Raw genomic sequence first — 20,642 nt, 5'->3', positions numbered from 1 at the left:
GGGAATCTCTGGGTTCCTTTAGGGGTTCTAAATGGACCCTTACAAGTCTGTAACTTTGACAGTGTACAAATGGTGTTCCATTTGTACATTGTCATAGTTAAAGTACTACTTCACCCATTTTCAACCTATCTTCATATAATTGGTCTTCACTAATGCTCATGATAAAATGATCGGTTTGTGTCTCGGTTTGTGTCTCATAGGACGGCTGTGGACAGTTCAGAAACCCGCCTACCAGTGACATCATCGTTAGGCACTTTTTTAATTGTATTTGTATTAACAAGTGAACAATGGCTTCTATTATAGCATGCTAACTTTCCAGGAATAGAAAGCCTGCAGTTTCTATTAGCTTGGATTCCCCATCAATGATGTCACTGGTGGTAAGAGGGTTTCTGATCTGTCCACAGCTAGCCCTCCTCTGAGACACGGAGTGAGTAGACAAAAATGGTACCACATTGCACATTGTAATGAGCATGAGGACCAATTATATGAAAATAGGTTGAAAATGGGTGAAGTGGTCTTTTAAAAGAAGACCTTGAAATGTAAAAGTTTGAGAACCATTGGTCTAGAAGAGACGTAATTATCCTAGCCTTAGATCAAGACTATCAGAGATTTATTTTATCAATTTTAACATTTTCATATCTAAGATACTAAAGTAAAAGTCATGGACTCGATACAATACATTATAGTCTTAATCCAAGGCTACAGTTAGCTATGGATCACAAGACGGTCATCTGCCATATCATGTATCAGGGCTACATATGATATAATATATGATCAGGGCTAGTAGAGACGTAATCTGACTACACGAGATTACGTCTAGACGTGTTGTTGGTGACGCGCTCCGTTTACCCAGCATGCTTAGCTTGTTGCCGTCTGTCTGCCTGACAGTGTTGCCATGTCCGCTTATTATATGCTTATTTGGGCTTGTTTCCTAAATGTTGTTTAAACCGGTGGTTTCTCAAACATTTTCATGTCAAGGAGATATGTATTTGTGTAGCCCCAACCTTCTGAAAATATTTTGTGCCAGAGACCCCCATAGGTCATACAAGATTGTGTTGATTTGAAAATATTTCTACATTTTCCCTTTTTTCCAAGATTTTTCTTTGAAAATAGCAGATCTATAAGCTCACTGTGAGCTTGTAGAATCGGTTGTGCTCATGTGGCCTTCCTTAGAGCTTGTTTTCATAGACATGGTTGCTTGTTTCTCTCGCATAACCTGGCAACACTGCTGTCTGCCTGGCCCTGGCAGAGGAGTGACTCTGTAGATTCTAATAGCAGCAACATCTACATTTGATGTCTTACAAAGTGATCTTTACTATGTCTTTGTATCGCGTCAAATAAGAAGCGAACGGGGAAGCAAACACACGGGAAGAAGGCGGAATCTGTCGTTGTTGTCAACACCTCAGCGATGCCTCTCTTCGCCACCAACCCGTTTGATCAAGATGTTGGTGAGTTGAGAGACTTATAGCTATTAATGCTAGCGGCTAATGTAGCTGTGAGAACGAGTACAAGAACGCTCGCCCCAAAACATGCTCGCCCTGGACCAATTCCGGTGACCTCGGAATGGTTGCCACCATATTCCCAAACGTAACCTCAGTAAAACTATGCCTAAACCTAACCTCAGTAAAACTGTGCCAAAACCTAGTCTTATTCCTAAAACTAGCCTCAGTAAAACTATGCCTAAACCTAACCTTATTTCCTAACCTAAACCTCTGTAAAACGAATATAAGAATACAAGAACCGCTTGGTGGTGAGCGGTCCGCGGAAAGAAATGGGTGCGACTGTGTTTTGGGGCGAGGCTTCCGGTTACCGTGAGGACAGCTTTGTTTGTGTTTTCCAGCTGATCAGCAGCAGCAGCTCTGGAACGTTAACAGTCACCTGTGGTCACCTGTGGACACCTTGTGCATACCTTGTGCATCACTTAGTCAAATACAATCGGATAGATACAAGTCATTTACTGTTGTAATTCAAGTGATAGATGTTGTTTAATAGATTGTTCTGCCCTGTGGTGTAATCTGGATCGTCAGTTAGCTATAACCTAGCCGACCGACTACTCTTTTGTTGATTTGTTAATAATAATAATAATAATAATATATATAATTTCTTTACCCCATTATTTGTATTGCACCTTTTATGACATCAAATGCAGCCCAAAGTGCTTTACATTAAAAAAGAGATCAACAAAAGAAAAATAAGGGGATGGGGACTGTTTTGTACTAATAATAGTACAAAACAGTCCCCATCCCCATCCCCAACTGTCTTGTTTGCTTTGATATATCTATCCAGTCATGACTGAGTGAACTATCTTGTTTACATCTGATAAGTATGACACGTTCCATTATTGCTGGGAAGTGAAAGAGGATGTGGTTAGTGTGTGAAACCATTATATCATGCACTCCTCTTCCGTTCTCATCTCTGTTGTGGGAAGTGGTTTACCACTCATCAAATCTATATCACTATTCTTTTGGACTGATTTTTGAGTTGTGTCATACAATGTGCCTGCCTTAGTGCAGTGGTTCTCAACCTGTGGGTTGGGTCCCTACATGATTTTCTTTCTTTTTTTTGGGGGGTGGGGGGGGTCCCCAGATGACAGTGAAGTGACAATTTAAGGACTTTTAGGACCCTAATTAATACTTCAAAAAAGAAAAAGACCATTACTGCATCAAAAATAATCAACAACCTATACCAAACACAGGTCAAACATTGGCCAAATTGTCAAATAATATAAGAAAGATTTGATATCTGCAATTTTCTCGATATTTTTCTGTGGAACCGAGTCAAACTAAATGTAATGCCTCAACTCCTACATTCCAAGTGCTTGTCAGGGTTGGGGGGGGGGGGGGTCCCCAGTTCAAATATCATTATTTTGGGGGGTCACAGTCTGAAAAGGTTGAGAACCACTGCCTTAGAGAGAGAGAGAGAGAGAGAGAGAGAGTGTGTGTGTGTGTGTGTGTGTGTGTGTGTGGGCGCGCATGCACAGATGCTGATGCATTTCTCTTGTCAGAACATAGCTATCAGAAGAACATACATAACTGCATCACTCATGACTGGATATCAAATCAATTGTGCTTAACTAATTGAGCCTTAGCGTTCCTATTCTAGGGCGAACAACATTCAGCAGAAATAGCAGCTCGACAACAAGCCTAGATCAGCTAATTTCTGCAGAAATATTTAGTGTAGTGTCAGGTCATTTAAGTTGGTGGTTCTCAACCTGTGGGTCGGGGTCCCCACTTGAGGAGGAGGGGGGGGGGCTGTGTGACAGTAAAGTCACAATTTAAGGACTTTTTTAATCCATTCTTTTTTAATGAAATGAAAAAAGACCATTCCCTTTAATCAAAAGTTATCAACAAACTATACTGGTCCAACATTGGCCAAATTGTCAAATAATATAAGAATATAAGCTCACAACGCCTCGAGGCGTTGTGAGCTTGTAGATCGGCTATTTTCACAATATTCGAGTCAAACTAAATGTAATGCCTCAACTCCTACAATTCAAAGTGTTTGTCAGGGTGGGGGGTCCCCAGTTCAAATATGATTATTTTGTCGGGTCCCCAGTTAAAATATGATTATTTTGTCGGGTCCCTAGTTCAAATATGATTATTTTGAGGGGTCCTCAGTTCAACTATGATTATTTTAGGGGGTCGCGGCCCGAAAAGGTTGAGAACCACTGATTTAAGTGTTAAGCGATCTCAACTTGAACATTACAGTGATGTGTTTGTTTGTGCCCTGCAGAGAAAGCGACCAGTGAGATGAACACAGCGGAGGACTGGGGCCTCATTCTGGACATCTGTGATAAGATAGGACACTCTCGCACTGGGTTAGTTCAACTTACTTCAGACTTGCTGTGCATGTTATCTAAGGTTGACACCGGAAGAATGTGTGATCGAAGGTTAATTTTGGGATTGGACTAAATGATAGTAGTAGGGGTGGTGGAAAAATATATACTCAGTGAAAAAACAATGTTCTATCTATGCTATGGTGTTAATATCACAGCATTTCCTCTGAATTGAAACATGTGTTGGTTTTGTCTGTTACCAAGACTAAACTCTGCAACTCTCTACTCTATGACCTGTGTACAGTTTGGGTGTTCAAAGGGGTCAGTGGCCCAAAATGATGTATTTTTATGAACATATTATTTAGGTTATTGCAGCTTTCACATTGTATTATAGATAAGGGCATGGGACCTTTTTTTAAAGTCACAATAACGAATGGCACTAACATGTTGTAATATTAAATCAGTTTGTGCCAGCTGATTCCTTAATAATACATAGTCTAATATTCATAATTCGACCTTGAGCTCAACAACTTTACCACTGGCTTACAGTACATTGAATATAGTCATTTAACTTGTGCAGATTGTCCTCTGGTGCATTCCAAGCGGTTAGGGTCTCCATAAACCTTTGATCCCTACTGTTCTCATTCCAGGCCTAAAGAATGTCTCCGCTCTATAATGAGAAGAGTGAACCACAAGGATCCCCATGTGGCCATGCAGGCCCTGACTGTGAGCAGACCAGCTTTGTTGCTTATTACCGTGTTTATGCAACAGACTGCATGGAACAGACGTATTAAACCACTCATCTAACCTTATTTAAACACTTGAACCCCAGTTCAAGTGGTTAAACTTGAACTGGGGTTCTATTTTGAGCATTATGTCATAATAGGCGAACATTCGGCAACAATAGCTGATCTAAAAGCACACAGTCCTCATTGTGAGCTTGTAGATTGACAATATTCTGTGAAGACATGTGGTGTAGACAACGCCCTGGGGGGGGACCAAGGATGGACCCCTGGGGGACCCCTGTCAATTAAGTATAGGGTTTAAGTGGTTAACCCTTAATGGATAAAGGGCCAAGGCTCATTAACATAACCAACTTGGTAGTTCTTACTATGACTTTGTATGGCCCAATTTTTTTTCAATGATTTAAATTTTAAGAATAATGAAGTATCTCCCCTGGTTTCTTTCCACAGCTACTTGGTGCCTGTGTTTCAAACTGTGGGAAAATATTCCATTTAGAGGTGTGTTCCAGGGAGTTTGCGAGTGAAGTCAGCAATGTCTTAAATAAGGTCTGTCATCAGTTTCATACAACACTATTCTCTGTAGTTGAATACATACAAGTTCCTTTTAATCGTTTGTCTTATAGGTATATTTAAGTTCACACTCTGCTCCCAATGCCATTCATGCGATGGATTGTTTGTGTGTGGGTGCATGTGCAAAAATGCATGTGGCATATAGTGTTTGAGACCAAGTAAGAGAATGTAATTGACATATCATTTTATTTAGATAGATACAAGGTTTAGCTGGTATCCTAATTACTTTGTAGCATTAAACAACTGCAATTATATATTTCGTGTTGGATTACCCGTCTGAAGCACGATTTCAAGTACTGAAATGTACTGAACATGTCAGAGTCTGGTATGGTCCTGTCTTCATATGAAACTTTCACGTCTGTTTCCAGGGCCACCCAAAAGTGTGTGAGAAACTGAAGGCCCTGATGGTAGAGTGGGCGGAGGACTTCCGCAACGACCCCCAGCTCAGCCTCATCTCCGCCATGATCAAGAATCTACGCGAGCAAGGCGTCACCTTCCCCGCTGTGGGCTCCCAGGTGTGTGGGTGCGTGAATGCCTTATGGCAGTCGTTTTCATGTCAAGGACCCCCAAATGTATATGTATTTGGCCACGGACCCCCATCTGAAAAGATGTAGTGCCAGGGACCCCCATAAGAACAGATTTGGGATTTTGGGTCAAAAATAGCCTATCAAAGATAAAATAGGGTTAAAGTAGTTAAACTGATTGTGACGCTATTATCGTAATTCTTGACCCCATTTTGAGAACCACTGCCTTACTGAATGTTTCCTCCAGCATGGGTTTAAACTTTGCAGAGAAAAACTGCACAGAGTAATTCTTTGTTTTGTGTGCAAGTTTGTTTTGGATAAGCAAGGAGAGAGAGATGAGAGTCCTGTATTTATTTGCTTCTCAGAGATGTGTTGGTTTGCCTGAGCGTCAGATTATTGTTTTTCCAGGCTGCAGAGCAAGCAAAAGCAAGCCCGGCTTTAGTGGCAAAAGATCCTTCCACCTCGACAAACAAGAAGGAAGAGGAAGACCTCGCCAAAGGTAAAGGGACATCCACATACCATTACATTAAAATAATTCTCACCGCCCACAGTGCATAGACACATATTATCTATGTTAACTGAAATGCCACAGGGGTTATTGCAGCAGTACAACAATCTCCAGGGAAATTATCCAGGGCCCAAATATGCTTAAGTTAATTTATACTTAGTTGTGCACCGGTGGCGCTCACCGATAATAGCAAATCCGCAAGCTCACAATACATTGCCATGGGGTGCGTTGTGAGATTGTAGACGGGGTATATTTTGGGGTATATTTTTTTGTATATGCAATAACACACACACACACATTCACACCTTTTTGGTCTGCTTGCAGCCATTGAGTTGTCACTCAAGGAGCAGCGGCAGCAGCCCCAGACGTCTCTGTCCGGCCTGTACCCCAACGCCACCAGCCTGCAACAAGGCAGGAAGGTGCGCGCCATCTATGACTTTGAGGCCGCCGAGGACAATGAGCTCACCTTCAAATCCGGAGAGATCATCACCATCCTGGATGACAGGTGAACTGTTATGTGCAAGCAGAAACACACAGCTACACGTGTGTGTTATACAGTATGCATCAAATAAACACACACACACACACACACACACACACACACACACACACACACACACACACACACACACACACACACACACACACACACACACACACACACACACACTCAGGGAAATATACGTACTTGGCCATCAGCCATAATATGGCTGATGGCCAAGTATCTATTTATGTGTGGGCAAGTTGCTCCAAATTACCAGCCACTTGGGCAGGTAATCAAAGGTCTCGTATTATTAAAGAAAAAGCCCATTTGACTAGTAAAATACGGTAACTTGCAGGTGATTCTTTTTAATCAGTCAGCCACTGTGGCTGATGGGAGAAAAAATAAGAAGTTTTCTGCCCTTTACGGCAACCACAAATGCATGCACCGAGAGTGTGAACACACACACACACACACACACACACACACACACACACACACACACACACACACACACACACACACACACACACACACACACACACACACACACACACACACACACAGAAGCACACATATAATTTACTCTCAAGCTACTCGGTTAAGTGTCTTGTAGACTGCTGTTTTGGAAGACAATGGTTTAAATCTGTCTGAAAGTAATGTTTTGCATTATATTTTCTGGTGCGCGTCTAAGAATGTTGTCCATGTTGTTACAGTGACCCCAACTGGTGGAAAGGGGAAACATACCAGGGAATTGGGCTTTTCCCATCAAACTTTGTCACTGCTGACCTCACTGCCGAGCCTGAAATGAGTAAGTACACTTGCATACTAGTAGTCAGGGCAGGAAACCAACTTGTGCCTGATGGATTGCAAAATTCACCCTGCATTAGGGTTCAAATGACTTATTTTCTATCAATTACGCATCCCATGAAATCTTGAATTCGTGGAGATTATTTATATTTTTTACCTGAGCCAATAATTTGATGATCGGGTGTAATTCTGGTAGGAGACTCAAAGAGACTCCTTTGAGTGTCCTCCCGGATACATTAGCATCTTTCCGCTGGTAATCAAATTATTGGCTTAGGAATTCGACAAAAACTAAAACATCTCCATGAATTCAATGCTTCATGGGGTGTGTAATTGATAGAAAATAAGTAATTTTTGTGGTAAACTACTCCTTTTGATGTTTCAATTGACCGAAACGTTGCACTTTAATAAAGTGATATGCAAGTCGAAGACAGTGTGCACGAATACTCCTTTCTTTTCACGTTGCCTGTTTGTCTCATTCGTCTCAACACCTGTCCAGTGACCCGTCCAGTCTCCCACAAGTGTGGAAATGTTTTTTCTTTAATCTGGTGACTGCAATCATAGAGTCAAACTCCTGCCCCTACATTATTAACTGTTCTCTACATTAAAAGGTAAGAGTTCTGGTCAGATAGAAAAGTAGATGGAACTGATATTTTATATACAGGCGGGAAGTGGAACCAATTACACTGATAATATCAACGCTGCCTTTGAAAACAAAGGGAAATTAAAGTCTGTTTTGGCCAGGGTTTTTCAAAATGCTGTTTTGATCATTCCAGCATTCTGCTGTAGGTTTATTGCAGCTGCATCTAAAAAAGGAAAAGCATCATAAAAATATAAAACAGATATACATATTGTTTTACCCCTCTCAAGGGGAAACGGTATGCATTTTTTAAAGATGATTTATGTCTACATTTTACTTTTATCTTTACTGTTTCTCCTCTTTCATTCAAGTCAGAGTAGCCTCGACTACTGACTGTCAGAGAGCAATGAGGGAGAGTAATGAGGAGATACAGTCAGGACATCATATATCAGCAACAAAGGATGACTGAACTGGCTTATGTTTATTTAAAGGTAGGGTAAGTGATTTTCTTTGGTTAAAATAAGTGTTAAATGGCTCTATATTCTGATAGTACTCATTGCTATAGAGTGTTTGTTCAGTATTAGGAGTCTCCTTGTCTCTCCAGCTCTTTATTAAACAGAAAATGCATTTTCGTTTCAGTTTCATTTCCAATTATATCCAATCAGGATAGAGAACTCAATCAGGATACAGATTAAACAAGTGAAATTGGAAGTGATGACACTAAGAAATTAGCAGACAAAATTGGAACTGGAACACTATACAAATTAAGCTTAAAAATTTGTACTTTCTCCTGATTGGCTGAGAGTTTTGACACCTACCGAAAGATGTATTTTCTGTTTATTAAAGAGCTGGAGAGACAGGGAGACATCGGTTACTGAAAAAACACTCTATAGCAATGAGTACTATCAGAATATAGTATTTTAACCTTTTAACAAAATACTTTTTGTTTTAACCAAAAAATATCACTTACCCTACCTTTAACAATTTTCTTTTCTTCCTGAGTGTATGTTTTAAATTGTTTCCAAATCGGAGCGCTGTTTTTTTTGGAAACCCCAGCAGTGTGACGAGGCGCTGAGCATCTATTTTGCGCTCGCGCATTGACGTGTGCCGTTTTTATCTGCTTGCTGACAGCTAAAATATTTTCAAGTCAAGCGTTTCGAAGTGTTTTAGGCAAGCGCCTTTCTGTTTTCAGCCCGGGGTGAAACGCCTCGGTGGACACAGCCCCTTAAGGTTTATAATTGTTTTTAAATAAATAAATAAATAGAGATCTGGGATGTGATTTATATCAATAATGTATTTGTGCCTTTTTTCAATAACTGTTCTCTGTAAATCTACAGTGAAGACAGAGAAGAAGTCAGTGCAGTTCAGTGAAGATATTCAGGTGGAGACAATCGAGCCTGAACCAGAGCCTGTATATATAGATGAGGTAAGAGACTGAGTGCTTTTTTCCTCCTTGCATGTGGGTGTTAAATATATTGTATATATAGCTATAACATTTTATTCCTTAACGGCATGGCCTCCCTGTCCAGTCTTTAGCTAATTACAGTAATTCACATTTTGTGAACGAATCCACACAAATCACAATGCAGTGTTCAGTGGATACTGCACTTGCTTTAGGTGTACTGAGATTATATGGCCCTCACAGGGTCCCCACGGTCATGAAATTCCTGGAAATATTTTGAAATAAAAATTTAAAAAATCCAGTACTGGAAAAGGTTTGGAATTGATCAAAGGTCCTGGAATTTATCAAGGGTCCTGGAAAAATATTTGGCTATGCATTGTTTTTGGCTATTGATTTTTTTTAATACAAAACATTTTCATAAACATGTATAACATTACACAAAATATGTAACATAAGTAGTTTTTCGCCGAACGGGCTGTGTAACACCCCATCCGCACTGCCAGCGATGCGACTTGATGCGAAGCGAGCGGGCGATGAAATCTCATTAAAATACATGTTTTTGAATGAGACCGTCCTGACCTACCGCGAGCGACAACGAACCGTGCAACGACGTCGTCCACCCCTCCTATTTTCGCTCGCAGGGTCACTATGCCCTAATTTTGCACGAAATGTTGAATGAAATTGTACTATTTTATATTCTGTGCTTTATTTTAGCTACACTGCCTATCTTTGGGCATTGTACATAGGAGTAAGAGACACATTATTGCGCTGAATGATTGTTTTATAGGCCTGGAAATTGGGCTAAATATTCTGGAAAAGTTTTGGAAAAGTTTTGGAAATTCATTGCTAAAAATGTGTGGGGACCCTGCCCTCAGTAGAGTGCCACTCAGCCCATTCTCCCGCAGCACCTACCACAGTCTCTCCTGGGGGACCCGGTCATACGCCTTCTCCGGATCCACAAAACACATGTTCCCAGGATCGTTGCAATAGTAAAGAGTTTGTTGGTTATTCCACGACCAAAGACGGAATCCCCATTGTTTTTCCTGGATCTTAAGTTCTACTATTGGCCGGATCCTCCTTTATAGCACCTTAGCGTAGATTTTCCCAGGAAGGCTGAGTAATGTGATGGCTCTATAATTTGAACTCTCTCTGAAAGATGGATGCCATCCAATTTCACATAATAAAACTGTCTACTTTCTTGTGAGGGTTGGCTCTGGGAACTAACTGGCAGTCCATAACTGTAGGTTGCTGAAATTCCTGAAATTGCTTCTGTTTGGTGAGAACATGGCACGATGTCTGGGGTTTTCAAATCCGTGGCTATTGACTGGTGACATTTTTTTTTCTCACGAAAGCACAGTGATTTCCTCCGTGATTAGCAACCATCAGGGGATCGATCATACTGGAGATAAATATTCTGTGGTTCTTGAAAAATTAGTCAGAATGCTTAAAAATGCTGGCAGAAGTTACCTGCCAGCATTAGAAAGCCCCTGGCAGTGAATGTGTTAACAGTACAGGTAGCACAGTCAAAGGTTATGCTAAAAGGATGACACAAAAAGCCAGACGGGGCTGGTTTCAATTGTGGTCCATTGTACTACTGTTGTTTTTTTATTGTGGATTTATAGCACTTTAGAAGTGAACTCAAGCATCAGGTCCAAAATGTTGACGTGAAAACTTTCTTGTGAAAATGTTCAGGAGAAGATGGATCAGCTATTGCAGATGATTCAGAGTGCGGATCCCACAGACAACCAGTCAGACGCCGTAGAGTTACTACAACTTGAAGGTAAGAATCAGCTTTATTGTCACGTCACAGATTTACAGAAGTAAAAAAGTGGGTGAAATTAGTTCTATCATTTTGTTATTTCCACAAAAAAAAATTTAAGGGAAGAAGAAGGGGGGCAAGGGGGAAGAGAGATCAATCAAAGAAAACAAACAAATTATCTACATATTTACACATAGTACCTGAGGTTAGATATAAAGGTGCGTGAGCATAGCAGTTGATGTATACTGTACACTATATACTGTGGACGTTAGTTAAGGTGCGAGAAGAAAAAAAATGTACATGGGATTAAGGTGCAAAATGTCAGCGCATAATCCACACAAAGTAAACTGACACTGGTATAGTCTGCAAGTAGGTCCATGAGGAAGAGCACTTGTCCCACTATCAGTGACCTTTTTACTGCCAAGTGGCAACAGCTGCTGATTTAAGAGCAAAGAGGGCAGGCCATCATCAGATAATGCTGCGCTCAGCTACAAAAACCTACAAAGCTACAAAGCAACGCAACGTCAGACGAGCTAGAAAAATGTAAAAGAAAATATAAAGCTTGGGGATAAAAACACAGAACTGGCTGGCGGAAAATTCCTGGTTTTCCCTCCATTACAAGCAAGAATTGTATGAAGAGAGAATGTGAGTGGAAATTATTAAACAACTCCTAGTGTTGTAGCTGCAATTGAAGCCAGTTCAACTTGGATTGTAGCTTTGTAGATTTTGTAGCAGCTACAAATGTAGGTCGTCACATTGTATCTTCATGAAGCTGGCTTCCATTGAAAATTAATGGTAGCCTGTAACTTTGTCTGCCAGTGTGAACTAACAGTATTAGTGAGGCAACAACAGGCATACAAATGGGTTAACACAGGAGAAGGGGGCAGGTGCCAATCCACTGGGACAGATCTATTTCTATTTATTTTATTTATATTTATATTTATATATTGATAGGGAAGGTGGATTAATTTATGATTTAAGATCTGAAGTTCCAACTAACTCTATATCTATATGATCTATCTATCCCAGGTGCCTGCAACCAGATGGGGCCTCTCATTGACCAGAAGTTAGAGGATATAGACAGGTACAGTGTGCATTAAATACAGCATCATTTGAGTTTAATGATCATGATCCAATTAATGAATAAACCCCATCTGTTAGTTATTTTACAAGGACATCTCTCACAACAGCTCTTTAATTCAACCTCCTTCTGATGTAAAAGACACATTTCTGATGGAAATTATACTATGTGTTTACTATGGGATTGTGTTTACTTATTCAGAAAACACTCAGAGATGTCAGATCTGAACGTCAAGGTAATGGAGGCCCTGTCGCTGTATGCCAAGCTGATGAATGAAGACCCGGTCTACGCAATGTACGCCAAGCTACAGAGCCAGCAGTACTACATGCAGCAACCTCCAAACCCTGCGGCTCAACAGGTAAGGTTCACTTGACTTAGCTGCCACCAGTATACTGATCAGTTAGAATGTTTAGGTTGCCAATTGGCGACCCAATAAAACGGATCCGACCTACACTGCTCAAAATTAAATCTAAACCGCGTTGGTGGTTAAATGTGTAGCTGATTATAACCAACAGGTTCTGCATTCAATGTGCAGTATTTCCTTTCCGTGCATTGATCATTTCCATTGACATTTTGAGTTAAATTAGCCAGGAATGGCAGACCCCTGCCGCCACCACCATGGTGGTCTTTCTTTATATGCAGGGTCTTTCTCTATATGCTAGCTTCCATTGCAATGGAAGCTAATAAAGAAAGACAGAAATATTTTAGATTGAATGGTTATTGCTACAAACTTTCAACAAGGAAGAAATATTAAGGATTAATACTTCAGCAAAGTTGTCCTTTAAATGTGTCTGCGTTAATGTCCTGATGTGTCTCCACAGGTGTATGCAGGTCAGCCTGCTACAGGCTCTTATGCCATGAGTGGCACGGGGGTGCCAGGTTACAATGTACCCATGGAGCAGCTACAAGCTGTTGCCCCCATGCCTTGCCAGCCAGCCCCCAGGTGAGTGAGCACGCTTATCATTCTCTAGCCGTTCCCTCAACACAGTCCTATATGTCCCATTAGATTCTTGCCATTTATTGGCAAAATGACAGCTTTGACTTTATAGGCGCCGTGTACAAATTGTAAAGACGACACCTTGTTGATAATGATGTTGTGTGCTTCTTTCCTCAAGTGATGTTCACATGTACATGGGCCAGCCGCCTGTCTACAGCGCGGCTCCAGGCAACATGGCTCCGGCAGATGTCCACTCCTATCAGAGCGCCCCTGGTCCCGCTCCCGCAGGCATCATCCAAACGTCAAACTACAGTCTCCCCCATGGCCAGAGTACAGACACCCAGCAGGCCCCCTATCCAGAGAAAGCCCTGCTATAGGCCCCCACCAGAGGTCATCCTCCCCACACGCATACACACATGAACTTGCACATCTGTCCTGGGTCAAATCGTAGTTGTGGATCATTCTTAGTGAGGTGTTTTCAACTCAAGTAGGTGGACTATACCCTCTTGGGACACTTTCTGTCAGTCACAGATAGAGTATGAGTAATATCCAATACTTTTCTGTAACTTGTACTTTGTAGATTGTGATAAATTGTCTGTAAGGTTACAGCTCTAATATCACTGTATTTATATGTGATTGTTTTTATTATTATTATTAACATCTGATAATAAAATTAAGGTTTTAGAAGGCAAGGTTATTTGGATCGGAAGTTTCATAGGCTAAGCAGTGGCTGGATTGCATACGCCGTAGGTGTAGAATTTCAATCACGATGTGAGCAGGGCCACTTCCAAATCTTACTTTAAAGATCTGATCACAAAGTGGGTACGTTGTGTTGATGCACCCAGATCTGTCACATCCTCTTTATGTGAGGAGGATGATGAGCTCCCAGTGGGACGAGTGGAACTGTAGCCTTAGCCAATGGTTCTTGGACCCCCATAACTCTCAGAGTTACAGATCTGTTAAGGGTCCCTTTGGACCCCTCAAGGAACCCCTGAGTGTCCCTGGACCCAACTTTGAGAACCACTGGCCTAAGTGAGATAAAAAACACACAAGTACTGTTTGACCCAAGTCTGATGCGCACACCCGCAGACTTTGCACACACCACACACACACACACACACACACTGGCACTACTGTACACAGAACACACTGTCAAACTGCAGTTACACGCAGCTATACAGCAACTTAAAGACACATGTATAAAAGTTAAGTGCACACACAAAGAGGCACTCCATCTCACCAGTTGACATAGACAGTCTCAGCAATTATGCGTTTTATCATACACAAATGCACACACACACACACACGCACACTCTAACATTCTTGGTATGCTCCAGCATGCCTTCCTACTCACCTTGCAGTGCTATCCCACACATCACAAAGAAAGGAGGCCATCAACTGCTTAACATTACCCTTTGGTTTTTGTTTTTGTTTTTCGGGGAGAAAAGAAAAGGACACTGCTTTTAGTGACAGAACATTTTAGGCTACTACATTCTGTGTATGTCGTCAGCTGCAGGAGTACTGAAAACTGAAGACACTTTTTTTAGAAGAGGAATTAAAAGGAAACGATGAAGAAATTGGAGCATGCACGTCACCTTTTGTAAATACTGTACTAAACCAATAGTGAAGCCCCCTTGAAGCCCGTATCGTGTTGCCACACGGTAGCAACGGCTCTCTAAGTGACATGGTTTTGCTCAGCCTTAAAGGTGATTTCTGCAGTGTGAACAGAAGGAGTGTCAGCTGTGTAAAAGCCAAAGTGTATGAATTGACAGAATACCCTCATGCCAAACCCCTCTCCAAGCGGTGACCCATCAAAATTGATGCTTGTTTACCTATTAGAAACATTTATTGTTTTGTTTTACAGTGTTTTTTGTTGTTTTTTCTCACTGCAGTTTCATCCTTCAATGCTGAGCAATCCTAGATGTGAAGGCTTATTGTTAATAGTTGGCTCCAGCTATTGCCTGTCAGGGACTGTGTTAAGCCTGAAACATGCTTCCGCGCCTGCAAACATGCACGAGCCGATGTACGCACAGGTTGTCTGCTGACATACTCGCATGTACACTAACGTGTGTACATGTTGCATTCAGCAATCTGAGATGTTCAGAAAACTGAATAAATAAATCTATAGAAACCCATGTTCAACCATGGAAACCTGATCTTAAACAAATAAATGTGCTTGTTGTATTGCAATGCAGTGTTTTGTAATACACAAAGACGAGACGTGAGATGACAGTAGCTGGGTTTTGATTGCATTGAAGCCTGTAGAGTACTGCGACTGTGAACTAAAGAGTGAAGTAACTGATAAAGGTTGTGTTTAAAATAAACAAGGTTTAATTCTAGATTTGTGCTGAGTCCAATGACCGAGCATGTGAGCTACGTTTACCTAGAAACCCCTGCGTCCGTACGGCAAGAGCTTCACGTGTATTTTCGCGGAAGCATGTTTCAGCCCTTAAAACCCCACCATAGTCGTGGCCACTAAAAGTTGAGCCATCTCAATCCTCCAAGGTCGCTCAAGTCAGTGTTGAAGAAAATGGATACTGTTTTTCTTTTTTTTTGTGCATTTTAATTTATATTTTGATTATTGTTATGCTATTTTAAATGCACAAACAGTACATGGTGTGATTGTGTGTGGTGAGAGACATGAGGTATATGTACTCTACCTAACTTAGTTGTATATTTAAATTGCTTATGTGAGAAAGTGGAGATTTCTCTGTGTTTGTCCGTTAGATGCTATATCCAGGAGCTGTTACTGTACTGTAGGGGGTCAATTAATGGAGTCGTTTGAAATCCCCATATACATTTCAAACATTTTCTCTTAAACGTGACAAGCGTTGAGGTGCATAATTAAAGCTAGGTGCATAAAACAAGTTACATATTGATTCTATGGCGTTTGCTCAGCTTAGTATAAGCTGAGCTATATAGGACTGTACTTGTGTTATCAAGTCGACACATTCTGGAGCAGCTCTGTTGACATGAAATGGGGGTACTGTGGAATAGAACTTGGAATTTTCTATATTTCACTTCTAGCATGAAATTTACCTTAACGAAAAATAGAAGAAACATTCAAAACAGTCAGCTAACAGAGCGACATCAAAACTTGTCGCGAGATGAAATAACATGTACAGTTTTATGTCTCTTTTCTTTGTTAATTTATGTTGATACAAAAATGTAATGAGCTATTTTAGAAAGACTTTGTTTTCACATATATGTATTGAAGGGTTAGACCATAGAATTAATGTGAATTCTGATTTTGGTTCTATTTATCTTTTCTTTTTCTTTTTTTCTTTTCTTTTTCTAGGCGTAACCTCGACTGCCATTGTATCCATTCGATGCTCAATGATGCATTCATGGAAACGTTTTCACATTTGAATTGATATGCAGTTGGAACGACTGCGGACGTCAGTCCACAATTTAGACTTGTATCGTCTCAATTTCTCTCTCAAATTACCCTTCAAGCATGCTTCTACACTTCGCCTCCGCCTTAAGAATACAAAACGCCCTTCTTCACGTAAATGTTTGTAACTCTCAAGTTGCAAACCTATGGCTGCTGTCTGCTCAGGAACCTGTAGATTAAGCATTGCAGTTGCAGAGATCTGACGAGATAAAAACACAGCTTGCTGCCTTCTGCGAAATGCGATAATGTCAGTGTTAACTATCTGTTTGATCAAAGAGGGAGGTTCATGTACATGTAGCAAGGAACCATGGGACCACGAGCCAGTTCATCTCAATTGTGTCACTTTTGTTTTGCACCACAACTGATGGCAATGGACTGCAGCCCCTGATGTAACTTTGTTGTACAGAAATGAGATGCTGCCTGTTTTTATGTTAAACAAAAAAAATACAACAGTAATTATTGTAAAGGTTCTGTTTAACGTTGTACCCTGCTGTTTATATGTAATCTTTTAACCATTACTTATTGGTATTCACAATAAAATAAAAACAGGCCAAATGCACATGAAATTGTATGCTGATTTTGCTTGATTCATGTTTGGTACTGTTTGTTAATTATAGTTAACAACAAAAACTGAAAGGAATAGCTATGCTGCCTTTACATTCATCATATAGACAAGTATTCTTTAATATTTCCCTCCATATACAGTACTTAACCACTAGGTGGAGATCAAATGTGACAGCTATTGTGGAGTTAACTGTTCATTAACTCAAACATTTACATTTAGTAGTTGCCAATGAGTGGAAATCAAAATTCTCTCTTATAGTGTTTATCACATGGTTTTATTATCTCATAGTTGTTTGATATTTCTATGGAATTGATGCTGCTTTTTTCCCTCTTGTTTTGTTCATCTCACTGCTCTGGGGAGCTTCTGTGAAAAGACAGGTCCCAGTGACATTGCCTGATAAGTAACAGTCACTTGCACCTTTTATAATCGAACAATGGGCTCAGCATGAACTCCTGTGTTCTTGCGGTTACAAGATGGGAGTGCTCATCTTTGTGAGCTCATAAAATGACGAGCATACCTCATTACCTCAGCAATAAAAAAAGAAGACGGTTTTCACTGCAAAGTAAGCGATGTCACTGTGCAGAGTCCAGCGAAGGGTTCACTGGTTCCTTTTGTGGGAGTCATTTTGTTTTGTTTTTTGTTTTGTTTTTTATTTCAGTCCCGAGCTCTGACCGCTAACTCCGCAGGATCTGAACATAAATTCAGGGACCATGCTCTCAAGGAAGACGGTCAAGCTGATCCTGTACGAGGTGCTGCAGTTCGCCGCTCTCTGTGTGCCTGTCTTTGTGGTCATGGAGAGGTTTGCGGGTCTCATGTATGACGTGAGGGGACACGACCTGACGGCCTACTGGCTGGTGGTGGCAGCATCCATCGCCTATGTGACCTCGGTGACCCTGTTGGTGTGGGTTCCCCTTAAATACCTCATCCTGAAGCAACGCAGGTTCATCACTGAAATCATACAGTGGTGAGTGGAGGATGTATGTTCAATCAAAAATGAGTTCATTGTGATTTATTGTTTTAAAACGAGTGGTATTTGTGTCAGGGTGTATATGTATGTGATGTAAACTCTGAAGGATCAGAGCTTTGTTTGTTTAGGAATCAAGGCATGTTAATGTGATATAGTTCACATGATTACAGGTCGTGCTTGGATAACAAGCATTCAAATATGAACTGAAACTGCGATTTTGTTTTTCAGGAGGCCAACTGCATTGGCCTACGTCCTCCTGTGTACACTGCCGTGTTTTGCCATTTTTATAGCTGGCTCCAAGGTAACACCGTCAAGACTGATCACATCATATCACATAAAAGCATTTGGAGGTTTTATGTTTTCTGTCATGCTCTGTTGGGGTCCTTCAAGAGCTATATTGTGTTCATTGCCACATTGGCACAAACCCACTTTACCTTGTGTAAGAGAAGTTGTTGGCAGGGTATTATAGTTCATTAATTCATGTGTCATTGATATCTGACATGGGACATTGAGCCGCACCAAAAAAATAAAATCATGTCTGAAAGGCTTCTACAAAATTTCAGAAGTTTCTTTGACTTATTAAAACTCATAGACGTTTTCCCACCCAATACTTTTCCTGGGGTTGTCATCACTGGACATAGAAAAGGATCAAAGATAACTTTACTAAATTGAGGAAATGCATTGGAAATGTGCCTCTTGTCACAAGACAGTAATGTGGGTATTCAGTAACCCATAGTGAACATAACAGGTTGGCCATTAACTCAAACCAACATGCCATTCTCCGACCTAGCTGGAATGAGAATTGTTTAAACACAAACACAAAGGTTGCATTGTGTATAAATGACATTTTATTCTAACATTTTGTAACAGCATAAATAATGGCATCTCACAAAAGAGTTGGCATCACAATGTTATTAGATGTAGGTGTTTATTCATTTACATCTTTGTGTGTTTTATGACATAATAAAAGTTGATTACATTTGTAATGCTTTCAAATCACTATTGAATAGTTTCAATTTCAATTCTTTTTCATTCCCACATTTTAATAGTTACTGACTGTCAATTCAATTTGCTTTGTACCCGTTATGGGCTATAGGTACAGGTGGATGGAGGCCACAGGTTTGACCACTTCGCAGAATTGCCTGTCTCCTTGGTTCTCTTCTCTCTCATCTGTGTGGATATTATAGACAGGATTCGCCCATGCAATCTCACCGGACAAGGTAAGGCCCACACTTCCCTGCATCGCTGATGATGGCACAACAATACTGAAGGATATGCGCTCAGGTTTTGAAGTGCGTTACGTTAGATTTTTTATGTGAAATGGATAGGCAAAATAAGCCATTGGCTTCAGCCTACACTTTTTTTGGTCTAAACCATATGATATGATATAACATGATATGATGAATATATTGAATTTTCCTTTTATGATCAAAATAAACTACTACTACTAAATTACTACTACTACTGCTCACATAGTTTGCACAATGTCTCCTCTGGGATCACTAGACACTGATAGTAATCCTAGACACTGATAGTAATCTGCCTTCCTTTTATATTTGTTCCACCAGACTGTCCCATTAATCACCTCAACTGCAATGAATTTAGAAGGATTGATATTGTCACAAGTCTTACCCTAGCATGTACACATTTTAGCACAGCTAACTGTCCTGTGTGCATGTGTCACCGGCATCAGGAGTAGACTTGGACCTTGATTCGCCAGGCCCCGTTCTCACCCACCTGGTGGAACAGGTGAGCACCGTATCGGGCCAGCTGTACTCTGACAGAGGCCAGAATGGGTCACCACCGGGCCAGCCAGAAGTCAGGAACGGCGGCAGCACCACAGGGGGGTGGAGGGACCAGGACGACACCCACAGCCACTCGACCGTTGCCTCACGGCCCGCCAACAGCACTGCCTACCTCTATTCGTCACGGCCCCGGTCCTTCTCCGGCCCGCTGCGTTTCCTGTGGGCGAGGGATGGAAGGTCAGAGGTGTTTGTTGATAGCTTCCTGTTTTGGCTGGACACGGTGGAGATGCTGCGAGTGGCGGGTGAGACCTCAGTGTATTACTCGGGATGGGTGTTTCCCATCTTCATCCTAGCCTTCCTGTCCACTCTTAGGCTGATCGTTACACCCCAGAACCCCCTGTTGTCCACTGCTGGCGTTGTTCTGCAGGACCTGCCTTTCTTTGTTGTGCGGGTAGCCCTGATCGTTGTATTTGGTTATGTGACACCCGTTCTGTACCCAATGAAAAACCTGCTGGTGTGCCTGACTTATGTCTACTTTACATTCCTGACCAGGCTGAAGATTTTCAAAAGAGAGAGCATGTTTTAACAAGGATTTGGGATTGGATATGCATGTTTTTCCTCTTTAACAAGGAGAGAAATTATCTGTTGAGCAGTTGCTTTATGTATTGTATTGCAACCCGGTGGATGCAGTGTTGGTCGGAGATGTTAGACCTGAGACAAACTTTTTCTTATTGATTACTCAGCCTGTGAAGCCCTGAATCATGGAGAATTGTGTTTGTGTCGCATTCCTTCATGGTGAAATTG

At 41.1% G+C, this 20,642-nt stretch overlaps 2 protein-coding genes across 2 annotated transcripts; both read left to right on the top strand.

The window, feature by feature from the left end:
- The first annotated feature begins 1,269 nt into the window (after positions 1-1,269).
- Positions 1,270-17,115, top strand: stam (signal transducing adaptor molecule (SH3 domain and ITAM motif) 1). Its single transcript, XM_080439637.1, has 14 exons — positions 1,270-1,448; positions 3,733-3,817; positions 4,426-4,501; positions 4,969-5,064; positions 5,457-5,603; positions 6,021-6,111; positions 6,445-6,625; positions 7,318-7,412; positions 9,326-9,414; positions 11,083-11,170; positions 12,179-12,233; positions 12,432-12,588; positions 13,052-13,173; positions 13,346-17,115. The coding sequence occupies exons 1-14, from the start codon at positions 1,409-1,411 to the stop codon at positions 13,542-13,544; spliced, it is 1,521 nt and encodes a 506-aa protein (XP_080295763.1). The 5' UTR covers positions 1,270-1,408; the 3' UTR covers positions 13,545-17,115.
- Positions 17,116-17,836: 721 nt separating this feature from the next.
- tmem236 (transmembrane protein 236) lies at positions 17,837-20,424 on the top strand (the record flags this gene model as incomplete). The annotated part of the gene is made up of 4 exons (XM_080440516.1): positions 17,837-18,090; positions 18,322-18,394; positions 19,190-19,313; positions 19,787-20,424. 4 exons carry the CDS (start codon positions 17,837-17,839, stop codon positions 20,422-20,424), a joined length of 1,089 nt encoding a protein of 362 aa, XP_080296642.1.
- Between the last annotated feature and the right edge of the window lie 218 nt (positions 20,425-20,642).

This window comes from Gymnoscopelus braueri (assembly GCF_963280865.1).
Source record: "Gymnoscopelus braueri genome assembly, chromosome: 10".
NCBI classification, from domain to species: domain Eukaryota; kingdom Metazoa; phylum Chordata; class Actinopteri; order Myctophiformes; family Myctophidae; genus Gymnoscopelus; species Gymnoscopelus braueri.
Note: the sequence above shows the minus strand (reverse complement) of the source record. Positions and strands in the feature narration are given on the sequence as shown.